Below are 23924 nucleotides of genomic sequence, written 5' to 3' on the forward strand. Positions count from 1 at the left end.
AACTCAGAAAACCGAAGATTCTCTTTTAAAATACAAAATTTTAGTTTACAAAAAGGAGATGCCTTCTTAGGGTAGTCACAGGAAGCTTTTTTTTTTAAGATCCTTCACTTTCAGCTTCCTATTTAATTATGTTTAGATGTAATTTATCTATAATTTGGGAATAAAATTGAAAAACAGAAGATTTACCATTATATCTTATAGAGTTTCATATACTGGCGAACATTCAATTAGTTTTAATCTGTGTTAATTAAGCTTTCCATTTTAACAAAGCTCTATATTAACACATTTGAGTCAGAAAACATAAACATTAAATCCACAGTGCCATTAAAATAGTTCAGCAAGACAGATTCATCTTTGTCACTCTTCCAATGTGCTGTACTGGTACTGTAAAAAAAATCCATCACATTTGAAATATAGGTTAGAATTAATAGCAGAGTACCCATTCCATCACATAAAAGAGCCTATTTCAATTACTACCTCCAAGTACATTTTCAATAGTCTTTATATTTAAGTTTTTCATTTCATTTGATCTACCCACTTAAGATATCCATAGGAACTCAATTGGTTCAGTTACCTAGGGAGTTTCCAGATATAATTTTGCCAAGAAGTTCACTCCTGGTTTAAGGAATCACAGTCTCCCAAATTATCTACCTCTGGCTGCTGGGTCCCCACCAGGGGACAGATGCCTGCCTCTGCCTAGAAGGGAGCTCAGCCACTGAAGGAACTCTTCTGCCATTTATTCAATAATGGCCTTGCCTGAGAGTAGCCCAAAGCCTCGCAGAAATTGGAAACAGTGATTTCCAAAACAGTAAATGAAGTTCCTCTGGCTAACAGATTTGGAAAAGGCAGTTGGACAATTGCTTCCTGTGGTGCACCTGATGGCTATGGAGGATGTTCCAATCCAGAATGCTGTTCCCCATTGTGCTTCATCAGCAAAGTAGACTTTGGACTGGAAATTGAACATTATCAGGTTTGGGTGATAGTCATCACTTTCCTTTAACAACCAAACGAGAGGGAGAATGTTTCATCTGGCACTCCTTTGCACCCTGTCTCCCCTCAGCATCGAATTTCCACCTCAACAACATCATCATCATCATCATCATCATCATTAGGACTTTTTAAATTGAGTTTCTGTTACATACCAAGCGCTATGTAACTTCTAATCCTCACACAAAAGAATCCTAGTATTATTTATCTCCATCTCCAGATACCAAAACCTTTGCCCTGTCCTTGTCTGCACAGCCTCCCCTGTGTAGAACACCTGGGGCAATATATTGTCCCCATGACTGGGACAGTATATTCCATGGAAATTTGTAAAATAGCCAAGAAGATTCTGAACAGCTGTAACTAGAGATGGAGAAGATGAATCATACATACATTCGGCATAGAATGTGCCTGAGAGTTTTATTTGGAGACTCTTCCATATGCTACTGTCACGTATTTGGGCACAGACTAAATAGGAAACATTGCAACCAATCAAGACAGATACTACCTAAGGTATCCCAGTGTCCATGTTCTCTCATCCTTGGCATGCTGCTAGACCCAGAACGAAGTAAGGAATGTGGTGCAAGTAATGCAGGACCTTTCTAGGCCTGGCCCTCAAACCTCTCCAGGGGAACTATGACAAAATTCTAAATTATCACAGAGGCAATTAACCTACCTCTCTCAAACTGTAAGAACTTAAGCACAAAATAAATAACTAACAAGCACAGAGAAGTTAACACAAGCGAAAGGTGCTACATAAAAAATCATATCTGTATGTATCTACATAAATACAAGAACTACCCAATGATCTGAAAGGCACCCCCTTCAAAAATTATTGAATATGTAAAGATCACTAGAAAAAAATTCTGCAAATGCAAATATCCAGAAATACAGCACATATTTTGCATCTTCAGTTAATAATAAAATCAGAAATAAACCATTTTATTTTTTCATTTAATCACTTTGGAATTTTCAAATATTCATTAATTAGCATAAAAGAAGAATTTTAAATTTAACTTTGTGCTAAGAATGAAACACTATATAACAATATCAATGGGCTGTAATCAAAGCAATACTCACAAGAAAATATACAGTCTTCAGTTATTTTATCAGTACTGTAAACAGAAAATACTGAGAAAATGAAATAAACATTAAAAAGCTACCAAAAATACCAACAAAAAGATCCAAAAGAAAATATGAAGAAATAAATGAATCTGAAATGAAAAATAGTAGACTTGATCAATAAAACGAGGAACTGATTCATAAAAACATTAGTAAATTATATAGTCTCATGATAAGCCTGCTCAGGGAAAGTGGGATGAAACATGCATTTTACATTAGAAATCAGAAATGACAATCACAAGTATGAAATTTTATTGAGTAAAAGAGAATATAATGTCCAACTCTTGGCCCAAAATGCCAATCTCAATGAAATATGATTTTTAAAAGAGGTAAGTTCATCCAAAGAACTTAAAATTAATTAGAGTTACACCATAAAAAAATAGAAAATGAACAATTTCTAATAACAAAAGATTTACCAAACCCTGGAAAACATATTATCAACCAAATAATTTGTGATTTTCACACCAATATTTCCTATACAAAATACTTTCTATGCCTTTCTAAATACATTTACATCTAATTTTTACATCTAATTATTTTCAGGCTAGTTCTGTTCTGACATGTTTACTAAAGAGATTCTGCTTACATATTTAAGCCAGTTTAAGGACAAAATAAATTTCAAAATTGATACCACTTATGACAAACTCACACCTAACATCATACTTAATAGAAAAAGTTGAAATGTTTTCCTCCAAGACATAGAACAAGACAAGGACATCCCCTCTTGCCACTTCTATATAGCATCAGAAATACTAGCAATAGCTATTATTCAAGAGAAAGGAAGAATAGCAGTACTTTAGATTAGACAAAGTGGAATGAAGGAAAGGGAGAGGGAATGGGAATAGGAAAGGCAGTAGAATGAATCAGACATAACTGACATAACTTTCCTATATTCATATATGAATACACAACCAGTGTAACCCCACATCATGAATCACCACAAGAATGATATGTTATGCTTCATGTATGTATAATATGTCAAAATACATTCTACTGTCAACCAGATGCAATGGTGCACTCCCATAATCCCAGCAGCTCAGAAGGCTGAAGCAGGAGGATCATGAGTTCAAAGCCAGCCTCAACAATGACGAGGTGCTAAGCAACTCAGTGAGACGCTGATTCCAAATAAAATATAAAATAGGGCTGTGGATATGGCTGAGTAATTGAGTGCCCAAGTTCATTCCCTGCTGTTCCCTGCAAAAAAAAAAAAAAAAAAAAAAGAAAAGAAAAGAAAAGAAAAAAATCCTACTGTCATTTATAACTAAAACAAACAAATAATTTAAAAAAAAAAAAAAAAAAAAACCTGGATGCACACAGTTACCAAACATAGTGATAATGCATTCATAAATTTTGGGGTTTTGACCTATTTCTTTATCATATGGCTCATCTTCTTGTAGCTACTACACCCATGTGACTGGTAGTACAACTGAGTGTTTATGCTTGCAAAAATGTGTATATTGTTATTGCCTATGTTATTGTGTAAAGTGACCTACAAAGTGTTTGCTTGTGTTTTCACGTTTCCCAAATAAATCTACTTTTTAAAATGCAAAAGGAAAAGGAAGAAAAGGCATTCATGTTGGAAAGGAAGAAGTTAAAATGCTCCTGTTTGCAGAGGTATGAACTTAATTAAAAAAAAAAAAAAAAAAAAAAAAAAAAAAACACTGAGGTTGGACCCAGTGCTGAGCCTGCTCCCCACACTGAGGTCAGAGGCTGGTAGCTGAGCCTGCCTGCCTGCTGCCCCCTCTACTGCTGAAGGACACTGAGCCTGCCTCCGTGCTGACTCATTGCACCCTTGCTGGGGCTCCCCAGCTCCTTTGGAGGCTGGTGCAGGCATTTTGAATTATTCCTGAGGGTGTGGCCATCATCATTGGAAGGGCAGCTCCCTTCCTGAGACACCTACAGGAGATTGGAGGCCCTTTGACAGGTACCTCTATTTACTCACTAACACCCTACACCCTTTCCCATCCTCTTGTTCACAAAAAGAAATATTGTAAATAGTAATTGAACTGATCTTGTTTATTTTAAAAATGTTAAAGTCTTTATAGGAGCTATCTAGTTCAGGGCTACATTTTCTTTGTATTGGGTGCTATTGGTATTGATCTCCCCTTCAAAGGAGAGGTAGTGGAAAACTATAGGGTCATAATAAGCCTGCAGGGGGCAAACTTCAGTATCTCTGATCTTCACTGCTAGAGGGAATATACAGAAACAATATGAAAAAACAGGGGAAGAAAGTTTTCCTAACAAACCAAGATGCTATTGTGATAGACTCCAATGACAGCATGGCAATAGAAATGAAAGAAAAAGAATTTAGAATCTGCATGATTAAAATGATCTGTGAAGCAAAAGATGAGATAAGAGAGCAAATGCAGACAATGCATGACCATTCCAGTAAACAGTTAAAAGAGCAAATGCCAGAAGCAAAAGAATACGTCAATAAAGAGATAGAGATTCTAAAAAAACAAACAGAATAACTTGAATTAAAGAAATGATAAACAAAATTAAAAACTCAATAGAAAGCATTGAATAGAATAGACCTCATGGAAGACAATCTCAGATAATGAAGACAAAATATTCAATCTTGAAAATAAAGTTGAACAAACTGAGAAGATGTTAAGAAGTCACGAGCAGAACCTCCAAGAATTATGGGATAGCATGGAAAGACTGAATTTAAGAATTATTGGGATTGAGGAAGGCACAGAAATACAAACCAAAGGCATGAACAACCTGTTCAATGAAATAATCTCAGAAAATTTCCCAAAACTGAAAAATGAAATGGAAAATCAAATACAAGAGGCTTACAGAACACCAAGTGCACAAAACTACAACAGATACACACCAAGACACATTATAATGAAAATACCTCACATTCAAAAAATAAAGATAGGATTTTAAAGGCTGCTAGAGAAAAGCATCAGATTACATATAAGGGGAAACCAATATGGATATCAGCAGATTTCTCAGCCCAGACTCTAAAAGCAAGAAGGGCCTGGAACTATATATTTCAAGCTCTGAAAGAACACAGATGACAACCAAGAATACTATACCCAGCAAAACTAACCTTCATATTTGACAATGAAATAAAATCTTTCCATGATAAATAAAAGTTAAAAGAATTTACAAATAGAAAGCCTGCACAACAGAGCATTCTCAGCAAAATATTTCGTGAGGAGGAACAACAATACAAGTCAGCAAAAGGAGGAACTACCCTAAAGGAAAAGCCAATCAAAAGACGAGTAAAAAAACAAAAATAAACCAAAATGAGGGAATACAAATCATATCTCAATAATAACCTTGAATGTCAATGGCCTAAATTCAATAATCAAAAGACATAGACTGGCAGATTGGATTAAAAAGAAAGACCCAACAATATGCTGCCTTCAAGAGACTCATCTCATAGAAAAAGATATCCACAGACTAAAGGTGAAAGGACACGGAAAATCATACGATGCACATGGACCCAGTAAAAAAGCAGGGGTCTCCATCCTCATATCAGATAAAGTGGACTTCAAACCTAAGTTAGTCAGAATGGATAAAGAAGGACATTTTATACTGCTTAAGGGAAGCATAAAACAGCAAGACATAACAATTTTAAATATTTATGCCCCAAACAATGGAGCATCTACGTATATCAAACAAACCTTTCTCAATTTTAAGAATTGAATAGACCAAAACACATTAATAGTGGGGGACTTTAACACATTGCTGTCACCACTGGATAGATCCTCCAAACAAAAACTGAACGAAGAAACTATTGAACTAAATAATACAATCAATGATACAGACTTAATGAATATTTACAGAGTATTTCACCCATCATCGAGCAAATATACTTTCTTCTCAACACCTCATGGATCCTTCTCCAAAATAGACCATATGCTATGCCACAAAAAAAGCCATTAGTAAACACAAAAAAATAGAGATCCTACTCTGTATCCTATCAGACCATAATGGATTGCAATTAGAAATGAACAATAAAATAACAAACAAAAACTACTTATATACCTGGTGACTAAATAATATGCTACTGAATGATGCCATGATAACAGAAGATATCAGGGAGGAAATAAAAAAATTCTTAGAAGTAAATGAGAACAATGACACAACATATCAAAATCTCTGGGACACTCTGAAAGCAATACTAAGAAGAAAGTTCATTGCACTGAGCTCATACATTAAAAAAATAAAAAGTTAAAAACTAAATGACCTAACATTATACCTCATAGCCCTAGAAAAAGAAGACTTCCTTAATAAGACTCCCAAAGCACAAGAAATCAAAGCAAGAATCAATAAATGGAATGGACTCAAACTAAAAATCTTTTTCTCAGCAAAGAATACAATCAAGAATGTGAAGAGAGAGAACCCACAGAGTGGGAGAAAATCTTTTCCACACACACTTCAGATAGAGCACTTATCTCCAAAATTTGTAAAGAACTTACAAAACTTTACAACAAAAATACAAAGAACCCAATCAATATATGGGCCAAGGAACTGCACAGACACTTTACAGAAGGCACACAGGCAATTAATAAATATATGAAAAATTTTCAACATCTCTAGTAATTAGAGAAATGCAAATTAAAACAACTCTAAGATTTCATCTTACTCCAATTAGAATAACTATTATCAAAAACACAAACAATAATAGATGTTGGTGTGGATGTGGGGAAAAAGGCACACTTTTACATTCCTGGTAGAGTTGCAAATTGGTGCAGCCACTCTGGAAAGCAGTGTGGAGAATTTTCAGAAAACTTGGAATGGACCCACCTTTTGACCCAGTTATCCCACTCCTCGATTTATACCCAAAGGACCTAAAATCAGCAAACTGCAGTAACACAGCCACATCAATGTTTATAGCAGCTTAGTTCACAATAGCTAGATTGTGGAACCAACCCAGATGCCCTTCAACAGATGAATAGATAAAGAAACTCTGGTGTATATATACATGATGGAATACTATTCAGCCATAAAGAATAATAATATTATGGCATTTACAAATAAATGGATGGAATTGGAGAATATCATGCTAAGTGAAATAAGCCAAGCCCAAAAAACCAAAGGCCAAATGTTTTCCCTGATAAGTGGAGAATGATATATAATGGGGGTGGGGAACGGGGAATGAGAGAACAATGGGGGAACTTTAGAATATGTAGGAGGAAATGGGGGGGTATGAAAAATGATGGAATGAGAGAGACATCATTACCCTATGTACATGTATGATTACACAAATGGTATGAATCTACATGGTACACAACCATGGAAACAAAATGATGTACCCCATTTGTGTACAATGAATCAAAATGCAGTCTGTAAAAAAATAAAAGCTAAATAAAAGTAATTTTTTAAAAAACCCACTAAAGACTCTGTTAGAATTAACAAATTGATTCAATAAAGTTACAGAATACAAAACTGACATACAAAAATTAGTAGTGCTTTTCTAGAACAGAGACCTTGCAACTAAAAGAAAAAAAAGCAGGCCCAAATCTTCATGATGTTGGCTTAGGGCCCGACTTCCTTAACAAGACTCCTAAAGCACAAAAAGTTAAATCAAGAACCAATAAATGGGATGGATTCAAACTAAAAAGTTTCTTCTCAACAAAGGAGACAATTAAGAATGTGAAGAGAGAGCAGAGTCTACAAAATGGGAAAAAATCTTTACACATGCACCTCAGATAGAACACTAAACTCCAGTATATATAAAGAACTCAAAAAACTTAACACCAAAAAACAAATAACCCAATCAATAAATGGGCTATGGAACTGAACAGACACTTCACAGAAGATATACAATTAATCAACAAGCATATGAAAAACTATTCATAATCTCCTGCAGTTAGAGAAATGCAAATCAAAACTACTCTATGATTTCATCTCACTCCAGTCCAAATGGCAATTATCAAGAATACAAGCAATAAATAGTATTGCCAAGGATGTTGGAGAAAAGGTACACTCATACATTGTCAGTGGAACTGCACATTGGTGCAACCACTATGCAAAGTAGTATGGAGATTCCTTAGAAAATTTGGAATGGAACCACCATTTGACTCAGCTATCCCACTCCTGCGTTTATACTCAAAGGACTTAAAGTCAACATACTACAGTGACACAGCCACATCAATGTTCATAGCAGCTCAATTCACAATAGCTAGATTGTGGAACCAACCTAGATGCCCTTCAATAGATGAATGGATAAAGAAACTGTGGTATATAAACACAATGGAATACTACTCAGTCATAAAGAATACAATTATGGCATTTGCAGGTAAATGGATGAAGTTGGAGAATATCATGCTAAGTGAAATAAGTCAATCCCATAAAACCAAAGGTCAAATGTTTTCTGATAGGTGGATGCTGATACATAACAGGGGCAGGAGGGTGGTTGCGGGTAAGGGAAGAATAGAGGAACATTGGATTGTGTAGAGGGAAATGAGGGAGGAAGGAAAGATTGTGGAATGAGACAAATATCATTACCCTATGTACATGTATGATTATATGACTGGTCTGACTCTACATCAAGTACAGAGAAATTAAAAGTTGTACTCCATTTGTGTACAACGAATCTAAATGCATTCTGCTGTCATGTATAACTACATAAACAAACAATAAAAAATAGGCAAATTATCCAAATAGACATTTCTCAAAAGAAGTTAAATAAAGAACCAACAGGTAAGTGAAAAATGTTCAACATTACAAATCATCATGGAAATGTAAACTAAAACAATGAAGTAGCACCTCATATCTGTTGGAATGGCTATCATAAATGTAAGTGTTGGCAAAGATGTAGAGAAAAGGGATACACTCACACATGGTTGGTGGGAATGAAAATTAGCAAAGTCTACGGAAAATGATACGGAATTTTCTAAAAAAAAAAAAAAAAAAAAACTCCTTTGAGATCCAGTAATCCCAAAGGAAAGAAAATCAGTCGTAAGTGGAAGAGAAGTCTGCAAATCTGCACTCCCAAGTCTATTGCAGCATTAGTCATAAAAGTCAAGATAAGGAATCAACTCAAGTGCATCAAGGGATGGACAGATAATAAAAATGTGATAACATTTTTGTATTATACACATATATGTATTATACACATACTCATATACATAATATGTGTTAGATATTTTTCCACCATAAAAGAAAAATGATACCCTATCATTAGCAACACTACGGGTGAATCTGAGGATATCATGTGAAGTAAAATAAGCCAGGCATGAAAAGATGACTATATGATCTGAGTTTCATGTGAAGTCTAAAATAGTTGATCTCATAGAAATAGAAAGTAGAATAGTGGTTACCAGGGGCTGAGGGGGTTTGTTTTAAATGCTTTGAATTAACTCACATGTACAGTTATATATTCACTTTTTTTTTTTTTTTTTTTTTTTTTTTTGCCATTACTTCTCTCTTTATATAGACTCTGGGTCTAGAAACAATTCACCTGCAGCTGGCCGGCCAAGGCCAGCACACCAACAGGGCTGGGCAGGGGTGGGCTGTTTCCAGGTCCATCTCAGGACTGTACCATGGCTGGCCAGCTGCAGGGCTTCCCAGCACAGCACTCAGCCATGACACAACAGTAAATTAGAGTGGGTGGGGCAGGGGCTGTACACACAAGAGGTGGGGGCTCAGCCTCAATACTGTGGACGGCCAGGGCGGCTCTGCCCACCCCTAGTGGTCTGTAACGACTGGAAGCAGAGCAACCCAGGCAGGGCCAGGAAGGGTGTGGGTGTGGGTGGCCTGGATCCAGAGCTGCCTGTCGGACGCCTCACCTTCACTTCACTTATTAATGAGTTAAAATATTTAAACTTAAATAATGAGTTTAAAGTGTTTAGAACAATGGCTCAAAAATAATTTAAGTGACTACTACTCTTTTTATTAATATTGTTAGTTATTATTATTTAATGAGGCAAAAATCCTAAATCAAACATCAGGGAGTTTAATTGGAAGTTTATTCAAGGATTCTCAAGAACAGTTCAACATTATGGATTCTATTAATATAATTAATTATGTTAATAGATAACAGAGTGAAAACAAAATTATCTCAAAAGGCACACTGAAGAGATATTTAATAGAATTTAATAGGTAGTCATGATATTTTGGCCTTTCAGTAAACTTCAGAAGTGAAGTTAAATTTCCTTTACACACCATGACTAGACAGATATAGATTAGAATTTATTACTACATTATAATCAACACATTAAAAAGAACATATTAAAATCATAAAAGAAAAAGGATTGCCTTCTGTCTTGACTTTAATGAGGACCTTTAATCTATTTATTATTTATCAGTGTAATGGTGATTCTAGCATATCTTATAAAATAAGAAGTAGCTGATATAAATATTGGAATTGGAGAGAAATATTTTCAATGTTTTCAAATTTTAAAATCGCATACCTAACAAATCAAAGAGAATCATAAAAAATTGAATGCTTGGTACACGGCATGCAATGAGCAAAAGTTAGCTTTCAAACAAATACTCCACACAACTTATAAATCAGCTAAAACTCATTATTAGAACCAGAATGAAAATATCAAAAGAAAGAAAACTACAGACCAATATCTCTCTTATAAACATAGATACGAAAATCTTCAACAATATACTAGCAAATCAACTCCAGTAATATGAAAAATGGATTACACAACACAGTCAAGTGTTATTTATCCCAGGAATGCAATTTGGTATAACATTCAAAAATCAATTCATATAATATACCACATCAGTAGAATAAAAAATAAAAACTCTATGATCTTCTCAAGAGATACAGAAATAGAATGTGGAAAAAATTCAACACCCTTTATAATAAACACTAACCAATAAGGAATAGAAGGGAACTTCCTCAACCTGGTTTAAAAAAAAAAAAAAATCTACAAAAAGGAAAGAATTCCTTCAACTTGGTTAAGAACATCCACGGAAACCCACAGATAGCATAGTTCATGGTGAAAATGACAGCTTTTCCCCAAATATCAGGAGCAATACTAGACTGTCTCCACTTCTATTCAAGGTTGTACCATAAGTTCAAGGCAGTCATTTAGGCAAGAATTTGAACTGAAGACATCCAGGTAGGACCTGAAGAAATGAAACTATTTGCAGACAAAATGATCTTCTTTGTAAAAATCCTAAGTAATACAATAAAAAAAAATTGTTAGTATAATAAATGAGTTTAACAAGGTTGCAAAATATGATATCAATATGTAAAAATCAATTACATTTCTATGTAATAATAAAGAGCAACTGGAAAATAAAATTAAGAAAATAACTATTAACAATAGTATCAAAAATAAAGTACTTGGGAATAACTTTTTTAAGGCAATAAAAACACATAGCTTGAAAATTTTTAGAAGTTGAAATAAAGAAGACCTAAGTACGTAGAAAGATGCTACATTCATGAATCAGATGCTTTGATGTTTCTATAATGGCAACAATCCCCAAACTGATCAACAAATTCAGTGCAATCCCTATCAAAATCCCAACTGGTTTCTTTGCAGAAATTGACAAGCTAGTTCTAAACTACATATGGAAATTCAAGGGCACCGGAATGAACAAAACAAACTTGGGGAAAAGAAAATTGGTAGATTCACACTGATTTCAAAACTGACTACAAAGTTACAATAATCAAAATAGTTCTGTTGCAATGACAGATATATCTCATTGAGATTCCAGAAATAACCCTCATATTTATAGTTGATTAATCTTCAATAAGGATGCTAAGAAAATTCTCTGGGGTAGGGGGACAAATAGTACTGGGACAACAATGTCCACATGCAAAGGCATGAATCTGGACCCCTACTTCCCCCATATACAAAAATTAACTCAAAATATACCAAAGAGATAAATGTAAAGTTATAAAACTTTCAGAAGAAATCTTAAGAGTAAATCTTCATGACTTTGGATTAGGAGATGGTTACTTAGATATGACACCAAGGGCAAAAACAACAAAAGAAAATAATAAATTTGATGTCATCACAAACGTCTGTGCCTCAAAGACACAACCAAGAAAGCCAAGAATAGTGGCACATGCCTGTACTCCCAGCTACTCTAGATGATTCCAGTATGAGGCCAGCCAGAGAAATTTAGTAAGACCCTGTCTCAAAATAAAATTGAAAAAGGGGGCTGCAGTACAGTGGTAAAGCACCACTGGGTTCAAACCCCATCCACTAAAAGAAAAACAAAAAAGATAACATCAAAAAAATAAAAAGACAAGACAACTGGGAGCACTGTAGAGGAGGGCTGCCCAACGAGAGGCTTCGGCACAGTGTGAGGCTTCCTGGCCCAGGCAGTAGGTCCAGACCCCTGGGAACGTTGCAGAGGAGGGCTGCACAGCCCAGGCAGTAGTTCAGGACTGAAGGGAACTTCTCAAAGGAGAGCTACCCATTAAGACTTTCCCACCAGGCGAGGCTCTCCCACCAGGGCAGTAGAACCCAGAGACAGAGACCCAGACCAGCCAAGCCCCAGCCCTCAGTCCAGTCCCCATTTGGCTGACCATTGGTCAACAAGTGGAGGTGCCTCTGCCCACTAGCAGGGAATATACCCCACCTGAAGTCCACCACACCGGAAGGGGCAGCTTTTTGTGAAGCACTGCATTATAAAGTTCCTCCAGGACTTCAGGCTACTGAAGACTAGGAGGTGAGTTATTGGAAACCACAGGGACACTATAAGTCAAGAAAGGAAATCTGCAATATCTCAGAGTTTCACTACTAGAGGGGTAGATAACCTGAACAATATGAGAAAGCAAGGGAAGAAAATGTCCCAAACAAACCGAGATGCTACATCAATAATATCCAATAACAGCATGGCAGAAGAAATGTCAGAAAGGGAGTTCAGAATGTACATAATTAAAATGATCACAGAAGCAAACAATGAGATGAAAGAGCAAATGCAGGCTTTGAATGATTGCACCACTCAACAGTTAAAAGAGCAAATGCAGGAAGCAAAAGATCATTTCAATAAAGAGTTAGAGATACTGAAAAACAAACCAAACAGAAATCCTTGAAATGAAGGAAACAATAAACCAAGTTAAAAACTCCATAGAAAGCATAACCAATAGGATAGAACACCTGGAAGACAGAACAAAAGACATTGAAGACAAATATTTCATCTTGAAAACAAAGTTGACCAAACAGAAAAGATGGTAAGAAATCATGAACAGAATCTACAAGATATATGGGATATCATGAAAAGGCCAAATTTAAGACTTATTGGGATTGAGAAAGGCACAGAGAAACAAACCAAAGGAATGAACAATCTATTCAATGAAATAATATCAGAAAATTTCCCAAATCTGAAGAATGAAATGGAAAATCAAGTACAAGAGGCTTATAGGATTCCAAATATACAAAATTACAACAGACCCACACCAAGGCACATTATAATGAAAATACCTAACATACAAAAAAAAAAGACAGAATTTAAAGGCTGCAAGAGAAAAGAATCAAATTACATTCAGGGGAAAACCAATATGGCTATCAGCAGATTTTTCAATCCAGACCCTAAAAGCTAGAAGGGCCTGGAACAACACTTTTCAAGTTCTGAAAGAAACTGGATGCCAACCAAGAATATTATACCCAGCAAAACTTACCTTCAGATTTGATGATGAAATAAAATCCTTCCATGATAAACAAAAGCTATAAGAATATACAAAAAGAAAGTTGCACTACAGAACATTCTCAGCAAAATATTCCATGAGGAAGAGATGAAAAACAATGATGTAAATCAGCCAAGGGAGAAACTACTCTAAAGGAATAGCCAAATGAAGAGAAACCAAGTTGTGTCAAAACACCAAAAATGAGACAAATGACTGGGAATACAAATATATCTCAATAATAACCCTGAATATTAATGGCCTGAACTCATCAATCAAAAGACATAGACTGGCAGATTGGATTAAAAAGAAAAATCCAACAATATTCTGCCTTCAAGACATTCATCTCACAGAAAGAGATACCCACAGACTAAAGGTGAAAGGATGGGGAAAAACATACCATGCACATGGACTCAGCAAAAAAGCCAAGTATTCATCTTCATATCAGATAATGTGGATTTCAAGCCAAAGTTAGTCAGAAGGGATAAAGAAGGACATTTCATACTGCTTCAGGGAAGCATAAATCAGCAAGACATAACAATCATAAATATCTGTGTCCCAAACAGTGGCCCATCCATGAACGTCAAACAAATACTTCTCAATTCCAGGAATCAAACAGACCACAACACAATAATACAAGATAACTTTAATACACCTCTTTCACCACTGGACACATCTTCCAAAAAAAATTGAATAAAGAAACCATAGATCTCAAAAGACATTCAATGATTTAGACTTAATGGGCATGTATAGAATATACCATCCGACAAAAAGCAAATACACTTTCTTTTCAGCAGCACATGGATCCTTCTCTAAAATAGACCATATTTTATGCCACAAAGCTAATGTTAGCAAGTACAAGAAGATAGAGAAACTACCTTGTATTCTATCAAATCATAATGGATTTAAATTAGTAATAAATGACAGACTGAAAAACAAACTACTCCAACACCTGTAAATTAAATAATACACTACTGAATGATGAATGGATAACAGAAGACATCAGGGGGGAAATAAAAAAATTCTTAGAGGTAAACAAGAACAAAGATACATCATATCAAAATCTCTGGGACACTATGAAAGCAGTACTTAGAGGAAAATTTATTTCATGGAGCGCAGTCAATAAAAGAAGAAAAAAAAAATCAACAAATAAATGACCTAACACTACAACTCAAAGGCCTAGAAAAAGAAGAACAGAGCAACACTCAAAGTAGAAGACAGGAAATAGTTAAACTCAGAGCTGAAATCAATGAAATTGAAACAAAAGAAACAATCGAAAAATGGACAAAATAAATAGTTGGTTCTTTAAAAAAAATAAACAAAATTGATAAACCCTTAGCCACACTAACAAAGAGAAGGAGAGAGAAAACTCAAATTATTAAAATTCGGAATGAACAAGGAAATATCCTGACAGACACAAGTGAAATACAAAACATAATTAGAAGCTAATTTGGAACTCTATACTCCAACAAAATGGAAAATCTCGAAGACATCAACAAGTTTCTAGAGACATATGAATTACCTAAACTGAATGAGGAGGACATACACAATTTAAATAGATCAATTTCAATTAATGAAATAGAAGAAGTCATCAAAAGCCTACCAACAAAGAAAAGTCTGGGACCAGCTGGGTTCTCAGCTGAGTTCTACAAAACCTTTAAAGAAGAGCTCATTCCAATACTCCTCAAAGTATTCCATGAAATAGAAGAGGAGGAAACCCTTCAAAACTCATTCTGTGAAGCCAATATCACCCTGATATCTAAACCAGACAGAGACACATCAAGGAAAGAAAATGTCAGACCAATATCCTTAATGAACATCAACACAAAAATTCTTAACATCCCAGATGTTGGTTCAACATCCGGGAATCAATAAATGTAATTCACCATATCAACAGACTTAAAGTCAAGAATCACATGATTATTTCAATAGATGCAGAAAAAGCATTTGATAAAATACAACACCCCTTCATGCTCAAACATTAGAAAAAATAGGGATAGTGGGAACATTCCTTAACATTGTAAAGGCTATCTGTGCTAAGACCATGGCCAATATAATTCTAAATGGTGAAAAACTGAAAGCATTCCCCTTAAAAACTGGAATAAGATGCCCTCTTTCACCACTTTATTCAACATTGTCCCTGAAACTCTAGCCAGAGCAATTAGACAGACCAAAGAAATTAAAGGGATACAAATAGGAAAAAGGACTCAAACTATCCCTATGTGCTGATGACATGACACTATATGTAGAGGAACTAGGAAATTCCACAAGAAAACTTTTAGAACTCATAAGTCAATTCAGTAAAGTAGCAGGATACAAGATCAATGCTCATAAATCTAATGCATTTTTATACATAAGTGATGAATCTTCAGAAAGAGAAGTTAGGAAAACTACCCCATTCACAATACCATCGAAAAAAATAAAATCCGTAGGAATCAAACTAACAAAAGAGGTGAAAGACCTCTACAATGAGAACTACCGAACACTAAAGAAAGAAATTAAAGAAAACCTTAGAAGGTGGAAAGATCTCCCATGTTCTTGGATAGGCAGAATTAATATTGTCAAAATGGCCATACTACCAAAAGTGCTATACAGATTCAAAGCAATTCCAATTAAAATCCCAATGACATACCTCACAGAAATAGAACAAGCAATCATGAAATTCATCTGGAAGAATAACAAATCCAGAATAGCTAAAGCAATCCTTATCAGGAAGAGTGAAGCAGGGGGTATCACAATACCAGAACTTCAACTATACTACAAAGCAACAGTAACAAAAACAGCATGGTATTGGCACCAAAATAGACAGGTAGATCAATGGTACAGAATAAAAGACACGGACACAAACCCTAATAAATACAGTTTTCTCATACTAGACAAAGGTGCCAAAAATATGCAATGGAGAAAAGATAGCCTCTTCAACAAATGGTGCTGGGAAAACTGGAAATCCTTATGCAGCAGAATGAAACTAAATCTCTATCTCTCACTCTGCACAAAACTCAACTCAAAATGAATCAAGGACCTTGGAATCAGACCAGAGACCCTGCATCTTATAGAAGAAAAAGTAGGTCCAAATCTTCAACATGCTGGCTTAGGATCAGACTTCCTTAACAGGACTCCCATAGCACAAGAAATAAAAGCAAGAATCAACAACTGGGATAGATTCTAAATAAAAAGCTTTCTCTCAGCAAAGGAAACTATCAGCAATGTGAAGAGAGAGGCTACAGAGTGGGAGAAAATCTTTGCCACTCATAGAGCACTAATTTCCAGAATATATAAAGAACTCAAAAAACTCTACATCAAGAATACATATAACCCAATCAACAAATGGGCTAAGGAAATGAACAGACACTTCACAGAAGAAGATCTACAAGCAATCAACAGATATATGAAAAAATGTTCAATATCTCTAGTAATAAGAGAAATGCAAATCAAAACCACCCTAAGATTCCATCTCATCCCAATTAGAATGGTGATTATCAAGAATACAAGCAACAATAGGTGTTGGCAAGAATGTGGAGAAAAAGGTACACTCATACATTGCTGGCAGGGTTGCAAATTAGTGCAGCCTCTCTGGAAAGCAGTGTGGAGATTCCTTAGAAAACTTGGAATGGAACCACCATTTGACCCAGCTATCCCACTCCTTGGTCTATACCCAAAGGACTTAAAATCAGCATAATACAGAGATACAGCCACATCAATGTTCATAGCTGCTCAATTCACAGTAGCCAGACTGTGGAACCAACCTAGATGTTGCTCAATTGATGAATGGATAAAGAAACTGTGAGATATATATATATGTGTGTATATATATATATATATACACATATATTATATATATATGTGTATATATATATATATATACACATACACACACAATGTAATATTACTCAGCCATAAAGAATAATAAAATTATGGCATTTGTGGGAACATGGATGAAATTGGAGAATATGAAGCTAAGTGAAATAAGCCAATCTCAAAAATCCAAGCACAAATGATCTTGCTGATAAGTGGATGATGATACATAATGGGGGGATGGGAGGAAGGAAAGAATGGAGGAAGGAGGGACTGTATAGAGGGAAAACAGGGTTGGGAGGGGTGGGGGGAGGGAAGAAATAACAATGAATCAAACACCATTACCCTATGTAAATGTATGATTACACAAATGGTATGCCTCTACTTTATGTACAGAGAAACAAATTATACTCCATTTGTTTATAATAAAAAAGAAAAGAAAAAGGCAATACACAAATGAGAAAAATATGTATATCATATATCTGATTAGGAGCTTGTATCTATAATATAAAGAACTATTATAAATCAATTAAGAACTATTATAAATCAATTTTAAAGGACAAGTGACTCTAAGTTGGGAAAATAATCTGAAAAAAACATTTCACCAAAAAAGATCGACAAATAAACAATCAGAAATGAAAAGATACTTAATTCGAAACACAATGAGATATCACTTCACACCGATTAGGATGGCTATAATTAAAAAATACACCACTGGCAGGATTGTAAAATGGTGCAGTCATTTTGGAAAGTGTTCTAACTGTTCTACAAATAAATGCACAGTTTACACCTAACTCAGCAATTCCACTCTTAGATATATACCCAAGAGAATGAAAACATAATGTCCACACAAAAACTTACATGTGATCACAATGAAACTCACTATTCTGTATAATATGCACCAATAAAAAATTGAAACTTTTGTAATGTTCATAGCAGCATTATTCATAATAGCTAAAAAGTGGAAACCATTCAAATGTCCACCAACTGATGAATGGATAAATAAAATATATTGTACTTAAACAATGCAAAATTATCCTGCAAAAGTAATGAACTACTGACACGTACTACAAGATGAATGAATCTTGAAAACATTGTAAGTGTAGCCAGTCACAAAAGGACCACCCACGAGTATGTCTTTATTCATATAAAATGAACAAAATAGACAAATCTACAGAGTCAGTAACTAGGTTAGCAGTTACCCAAGGCTTATGGGGAGACTGAGAGGGACAGCTGAGGGGTGAAGGATTTCTTTGTGGGATAACAAAAATTTCTAGAATTGGTTGTAGTGATGAATGTATAACTTTGTAAATATACTAAAAACTCTCACAGATAAAAACGAAAAAAAAATCAGCTATAAATGCAATAATGCCCATCATAGCCCAGTAAGGCAAATATGTTTAATTCATTCTGATCAACAGTGATACAATCAGGATCACACAGGAGGGAACCACAGAATGAACCTGGGTGTCTGATCTTCCAGCCAACAATCTACCCACCAGATACCTACATCCTCTGCCACTGACTAAAGAAGTCCATGGTCACCTGATTTTATGCCTGGTCAAATGTGTAGGCCAAACATCTTCAGGACAACTTGCTCCTACAGACTCTGTCATCTTGGTAAATAATAATTTTTTAAAAAGCCCCCAAACAATGAAATATTCTCATTCATCACTGATGGGAAACTTCTGGGAGGTTACTATACATCATTAATTCCTAAATATGTACCATTATGTATCCCCCTCTATTTCCTTGCATGTCAAGTCTCCGTAACTAGAACTTAATCTTCCTAAAGGTGGAAATCAGGTTTCCTCTGTTATCCAAAGCCACTGCATTACAAACTCACAATCATTTATACTTTACCTTGATTAGGCTAAACAAATATGGAAGAGAGCACTATAAAACCCAGAGAACAGGATCTATTTTCTATTTCTTCATATTTATCTTATTTATTAGTCAATACCTGAGGTTTTCCTATTATAATGAAAAATGATCAGATGACTCTCCATTCAATGATCCTTGGGTTCTATTAGAAATCTGCTAGGGATATAAGAGAAGACAATCTTAAACAACTCTGTGTGGCAGCATTAATTTTTTATAAAACCTTTTCTAAAGTAGGATTTTTTTTTAATTATAAAAGAGAAATCCAACAAATAGGTCTCAAGACAAAGACAAGGAGAAATATGTATTTGTTAAAGAATAGCGACTCAGCAGGCACTGTCTTTGGTTTTGTCTTTTTTTTTTTTTTTTTTCAGCCTTACAGCAACTCTGCAAAATAAATTATTGCCTACATTTTAGACAAGGAAATTGAAGTTCCAAGATATTAAATAGCTGATGTCACCCAACAAGAACTAGAACTCCAGCCTCTGCCAGTCTAACTCTGAAGCTTATACTTTTTCTGCTAAAAGCGTCCATTCCACGTTTCTCCTCTGCTTTGAGGATCCCACTTCTGTGAATGAAGCTGTGCCCTCCTTTTAAGGATGCACTCACACTCAGGCTTACGAGGCTAGGGGCAGAAGACATAGCCTTTCCATGATTGTGAAGCTGAGGCTTGACTTAGCATTCAACCCCCAGCATTTAGAGCACCTTTAAACTAACCTGCATCTCTCAGCAGCATGTACGTAGATCATCACCCTATTTTCTCCAAACTGACTCAAAAATACACAGTTCATAATGCATACAAAACCTCCCCAAAAGTTTCAGGGTACATCACAATCCCTTGAAGCTAAGAGGAAATGTAACCATTAAAAACCAAACTGTTGGTCCCTACAAATGCTGAAAAGTGTCCAAGGAAACACCTTCAGTTCCAGTCAAATGGGTCCATTCATTGCCTTCCCCCCCTAAAAAAAAATGCATTTGCTTATGTTTCCTCACCTCTGTGATTGCATCATTCCTCCAACTTTATATACCCTTGTTCCTTTTCCTGCTGGAATTCTGCCTGTTCAAGTAGTCTCTCTATGCAGTCTTCACTAACCAGTGAATTCAGTGAACTTAACACCTTTATGTAATTTTGAAATTAGCTGCACACTGCCTTGTAACACTACTCTATTATTTCTTTATTATTAACTCTTTTTTATTCTTTAGCATGAAGGTGGTCAAGGCACTGAATTGTTAGACATTTAGAACACTTTATGAAAGGGGTTTAACTCCAAAATAGTGCAGTCTTCTTAAACTTCAAACCCATTGCCTATGGGGACCTTAGTCCAAATTTTTCCACAAGGCACTGGGGTTCTGCAACGATCTGGTTTCTATCTACCTCTGTAATACCACCCCTCACTGCCCATCCCAAACTCTCATCTCTGCCCCTGACACACTTGTATGTCCCAACCACGTACCCACCAGCATGATCCTTCTTAAAATCATGGTAACTTCTTTCTATAACATTGTTCCCACCCTTTCATTCCCATTCACCTATCAGGTAACACTTGGATTTTTTCCTTGTACAACCACAGGTCCTTTGGGAAGCCTTTCCTTTATATCCCAATCCTCAATAGGATTGACCCCTCTGCTTTATTCCCTGAACTCTAACTGCTAGCTTTGTGATATTTGTCCACATTCCCTACTTGTTTATGTGATCCTTAGAAAAACACTTTTGAACTATTCATCTCCCACACAAGAAATTCTTATTGAAGGTTATTAAATATAACTAATTAATTTGCTTGATGACCTAAATATGGTGGATAGAATGTGGTTTTACATGAACAAAGTCAACCTTTAAAAGACAAGAGAGAAAGATACTCATTAGTGATCCTTGGAGAGCAAATAAGAAAAATACTTTGCCCAGAGTAAATTCTAAATGAAAGTAAATTCATTAATATGTTCAGCAGAAATAATTCCTCAGCTAGCTTAATGTTTCCAGGGATCTTCCACCCCTAAACTCCAAGGCATCTTGCATAGCCCATTAACTCTCAGTAGATTTTCAAAAGTGGAGCTTCCTTACCTGTGTTCCAATTCTCGAATGGATAGTATCACTCCTGAAGTTGATGGCTTCTGCTGTACAGTAGCCAAAAAGGTAAATTCACTCTTATTCTGGAACAACTGAATTAATTTCTCACTCACATGAGGGGCTGCATGGATCTCTCTGTCTGTATCTAAGAGTCAAGAAGGAAGAACAGGAGGCGAAAAAGAGAAGAACAAGGAGAAGAAATAAAGAAAGGAGAGAGGGAACACAAGAAGAGAGAAAAGATCACAGTTAAAAAATGCCACATTCAAGTATCCAGATCACATTTTTCATTTTCTCCTCTTGTCAATAGTTTGCATTTTCAGGTACCATTCGCCACTCCATACAGCCACATTTGTCAATGAAAAACCCAGAAATGCTATCTCTGTCACCGTGCCCACTTGTCACTTTGACAAGTTCACAATTGGTCAGACAGTGATTTTCTGACATGGATTTTTGACAGGACACTGAGCAATTCAACCTGCTGCAAACAGATTAAGTTGCTGTGAATAAGGTGAGAGGCAGTCAAATAAATGGGGTCCTAAATTCAGAGAATCTTAGGATCCAGCAGAACCCAAATGCCACTCAGCAGCCTCCAATCTCATTTTCCCATGCACTTGTTTTCCTTCTCCTCATAATGCATCTAAGAAACCTGTCCTTGCCTTGTGCCTAGCACAGATTTACTAGCACTAATAATGGCAAATGACTCTGCCTTTGCTTAAAGAATAAATACAAAACATGCTCACGGTCTATAAGTGTGCCTGGAATTTCTCTGTAAATATGCAATGAATTACTTTCCTCATGAAATATTTATTAAAGTTGAGTCCAATTCAGTAGGCCTGGAGGTGTGTGAATCCAGCTAATCCTGCTCCTGAACAGGAATCTCTCTTTCTCCAACATCAGTGTAATGACAGACATCCATCACTTCATACTCAGACTTAGCCTGGCCTTGACAAACTGGGTGTTATCTCATTATTTCACACTACATTTCCTGGTATCAGAAAGGGGCACCAAGGGAGCAAAGTTAGAGAAGACTATTCAAAGGATGATAAATGGACATCAAATGTGTATTTGGTGGTCTCTTCTCACATCCCAAACACTTTTTCTCAATGTCTGACAACTACTTGGTAATTTCTCCAAGACGGCATGAGGAGTATTTGCAAAACACAGAACATCAAAGATTATACAAGGCAAACTTGTATAACAACCCTGAAGAATCTCAGCCTAAAGAATGGCACTTCTTTAAAAACAAAATCCTTCAATTCTTCATCTTGGGGCTCAGTCTCCTCATCTACAAATAGAAGGGGTATCCAGGGTACCTCCCAGAGCTTTCTAGCTCAGCTTGTAAGTCTATGAATTGCTGCTTAGCATACATGACGCAGAAAGAACACCACAGCTTCTTCCAGCAGCAAATGTCTAGGCTGAGGATGGTAGAAAACAAGGGACCCTGTACCACAAAGACACCTGAGCCAGACAGAGCTCTTCACCTCACAAGTTCACCAACATGACATTTGCTTTTCTGCTTGAAGAAAGGCCTTTGCTACTCTAGTGCTAAGAGCAGTCGGCTTTTGTCAAGGATTGAGATAAGAGCTAGCCACTTAAAGAGTGCTTCTATGCCTTTTACATAATCCCAGGTGAAAACTTTCCAGTTGGTATATAAAACTTATGAAGTATATGAACAAATTAAGTTGCAAACTAGAGAATATTAGCAAATTTTATTAACTTTATTTTTATTATCATTACTGCTGGGCAAAATGCTCCTGATAAATTCTACCTAGAATGTAATGTTTAGGACAAAAAAAATTGACTCGAGATTATATTGACTTCTTTCCTGTTTTACTCATCAGTTAGGAATGAGCCTAGTGAATAGAAGGCCGTGATTAAACAACAATGCCTCCTGGAGAAAAGGTGTATGAATATCATATTGAGTATGGGTGTCCTTACCTCTCTCTCAGTTCTCCTTGGGCAATATCTAGCCCCATGGCCAACGACCTTCAAATTTAAATCTTCAACCCTAAACTCTCCCTTAAGTAATAGAACCATGTATTCAACTTCCAACTTGATATTCCTGCATGAATGTCTAATCAGCATTTCAAATTTTATATGACTATCTAATAAACATTTCAAATTGTATGAGCCCACAAAGAGCTCCTTTTCTCTTCCCCAATCCTTCATCTTATCCTCAAGTTCCCAGTCTTAGCAAATGGTAATGCCCAGTTCCACAAGTCAAAATAATTAGAACTTTTCCTTGATTCTTTCCATTTCTCTAACCTCTATGTCCAACCAAGAGTGAATCAAGAGGGATTCTGTGTCTGGACTCTATCTATTTCTTCCTAATTTCACTCTTAGAGCTCTTGCCCAAGCCCCTATCCTTGCTCTCTAGGACAGACTAATGGTGTCCACACTAGTCTCTTTGCTTCTATACTACCTTATTTCCCACATGTTCCACACAGCAGCCAAAGTACTCCTTTTAAAGCATAAGTCTGAATCATTTCATTTTCCTGTTTAAAATTTTCCAATTAC

General features: G+C 35.8%; 1 protein-coding gene across 2 annotated transcripts in view; it reads right to left on the reverse strand.

Annotated features, from left to right (window-relative positions):
* The window catches only part of NELL1 (neural EGFL like 1), an 892614-nt gene that overhangs the window by 768417 nt on the left and 100273 nt on the right, over positions 1–23924 (reverse strand). For both annotated transcript variants that reach the window (XM_079101835.1, XM_079101834.1), the window contains exon 3: positions 21402–21552. In XM_079101835.1, coding sequence (XP_078957961.1) covers positions 21402–21552 — 151 coding nt within the window. The remainder of the gene's footprint in view (positions 1–21401; positions 21553–23924) is intronic.

This window comes from Sciurus vulgaris, assembly GCF_902686455.1.
Source record: "Sciurus vulgaris genome assembly, chromosome: 11".
NCBI lineage: Eukaryota > Metazoa > Chordata > Mammalia > Rodentia > Sciuridae > Sciurus > Sciurus vulgaris.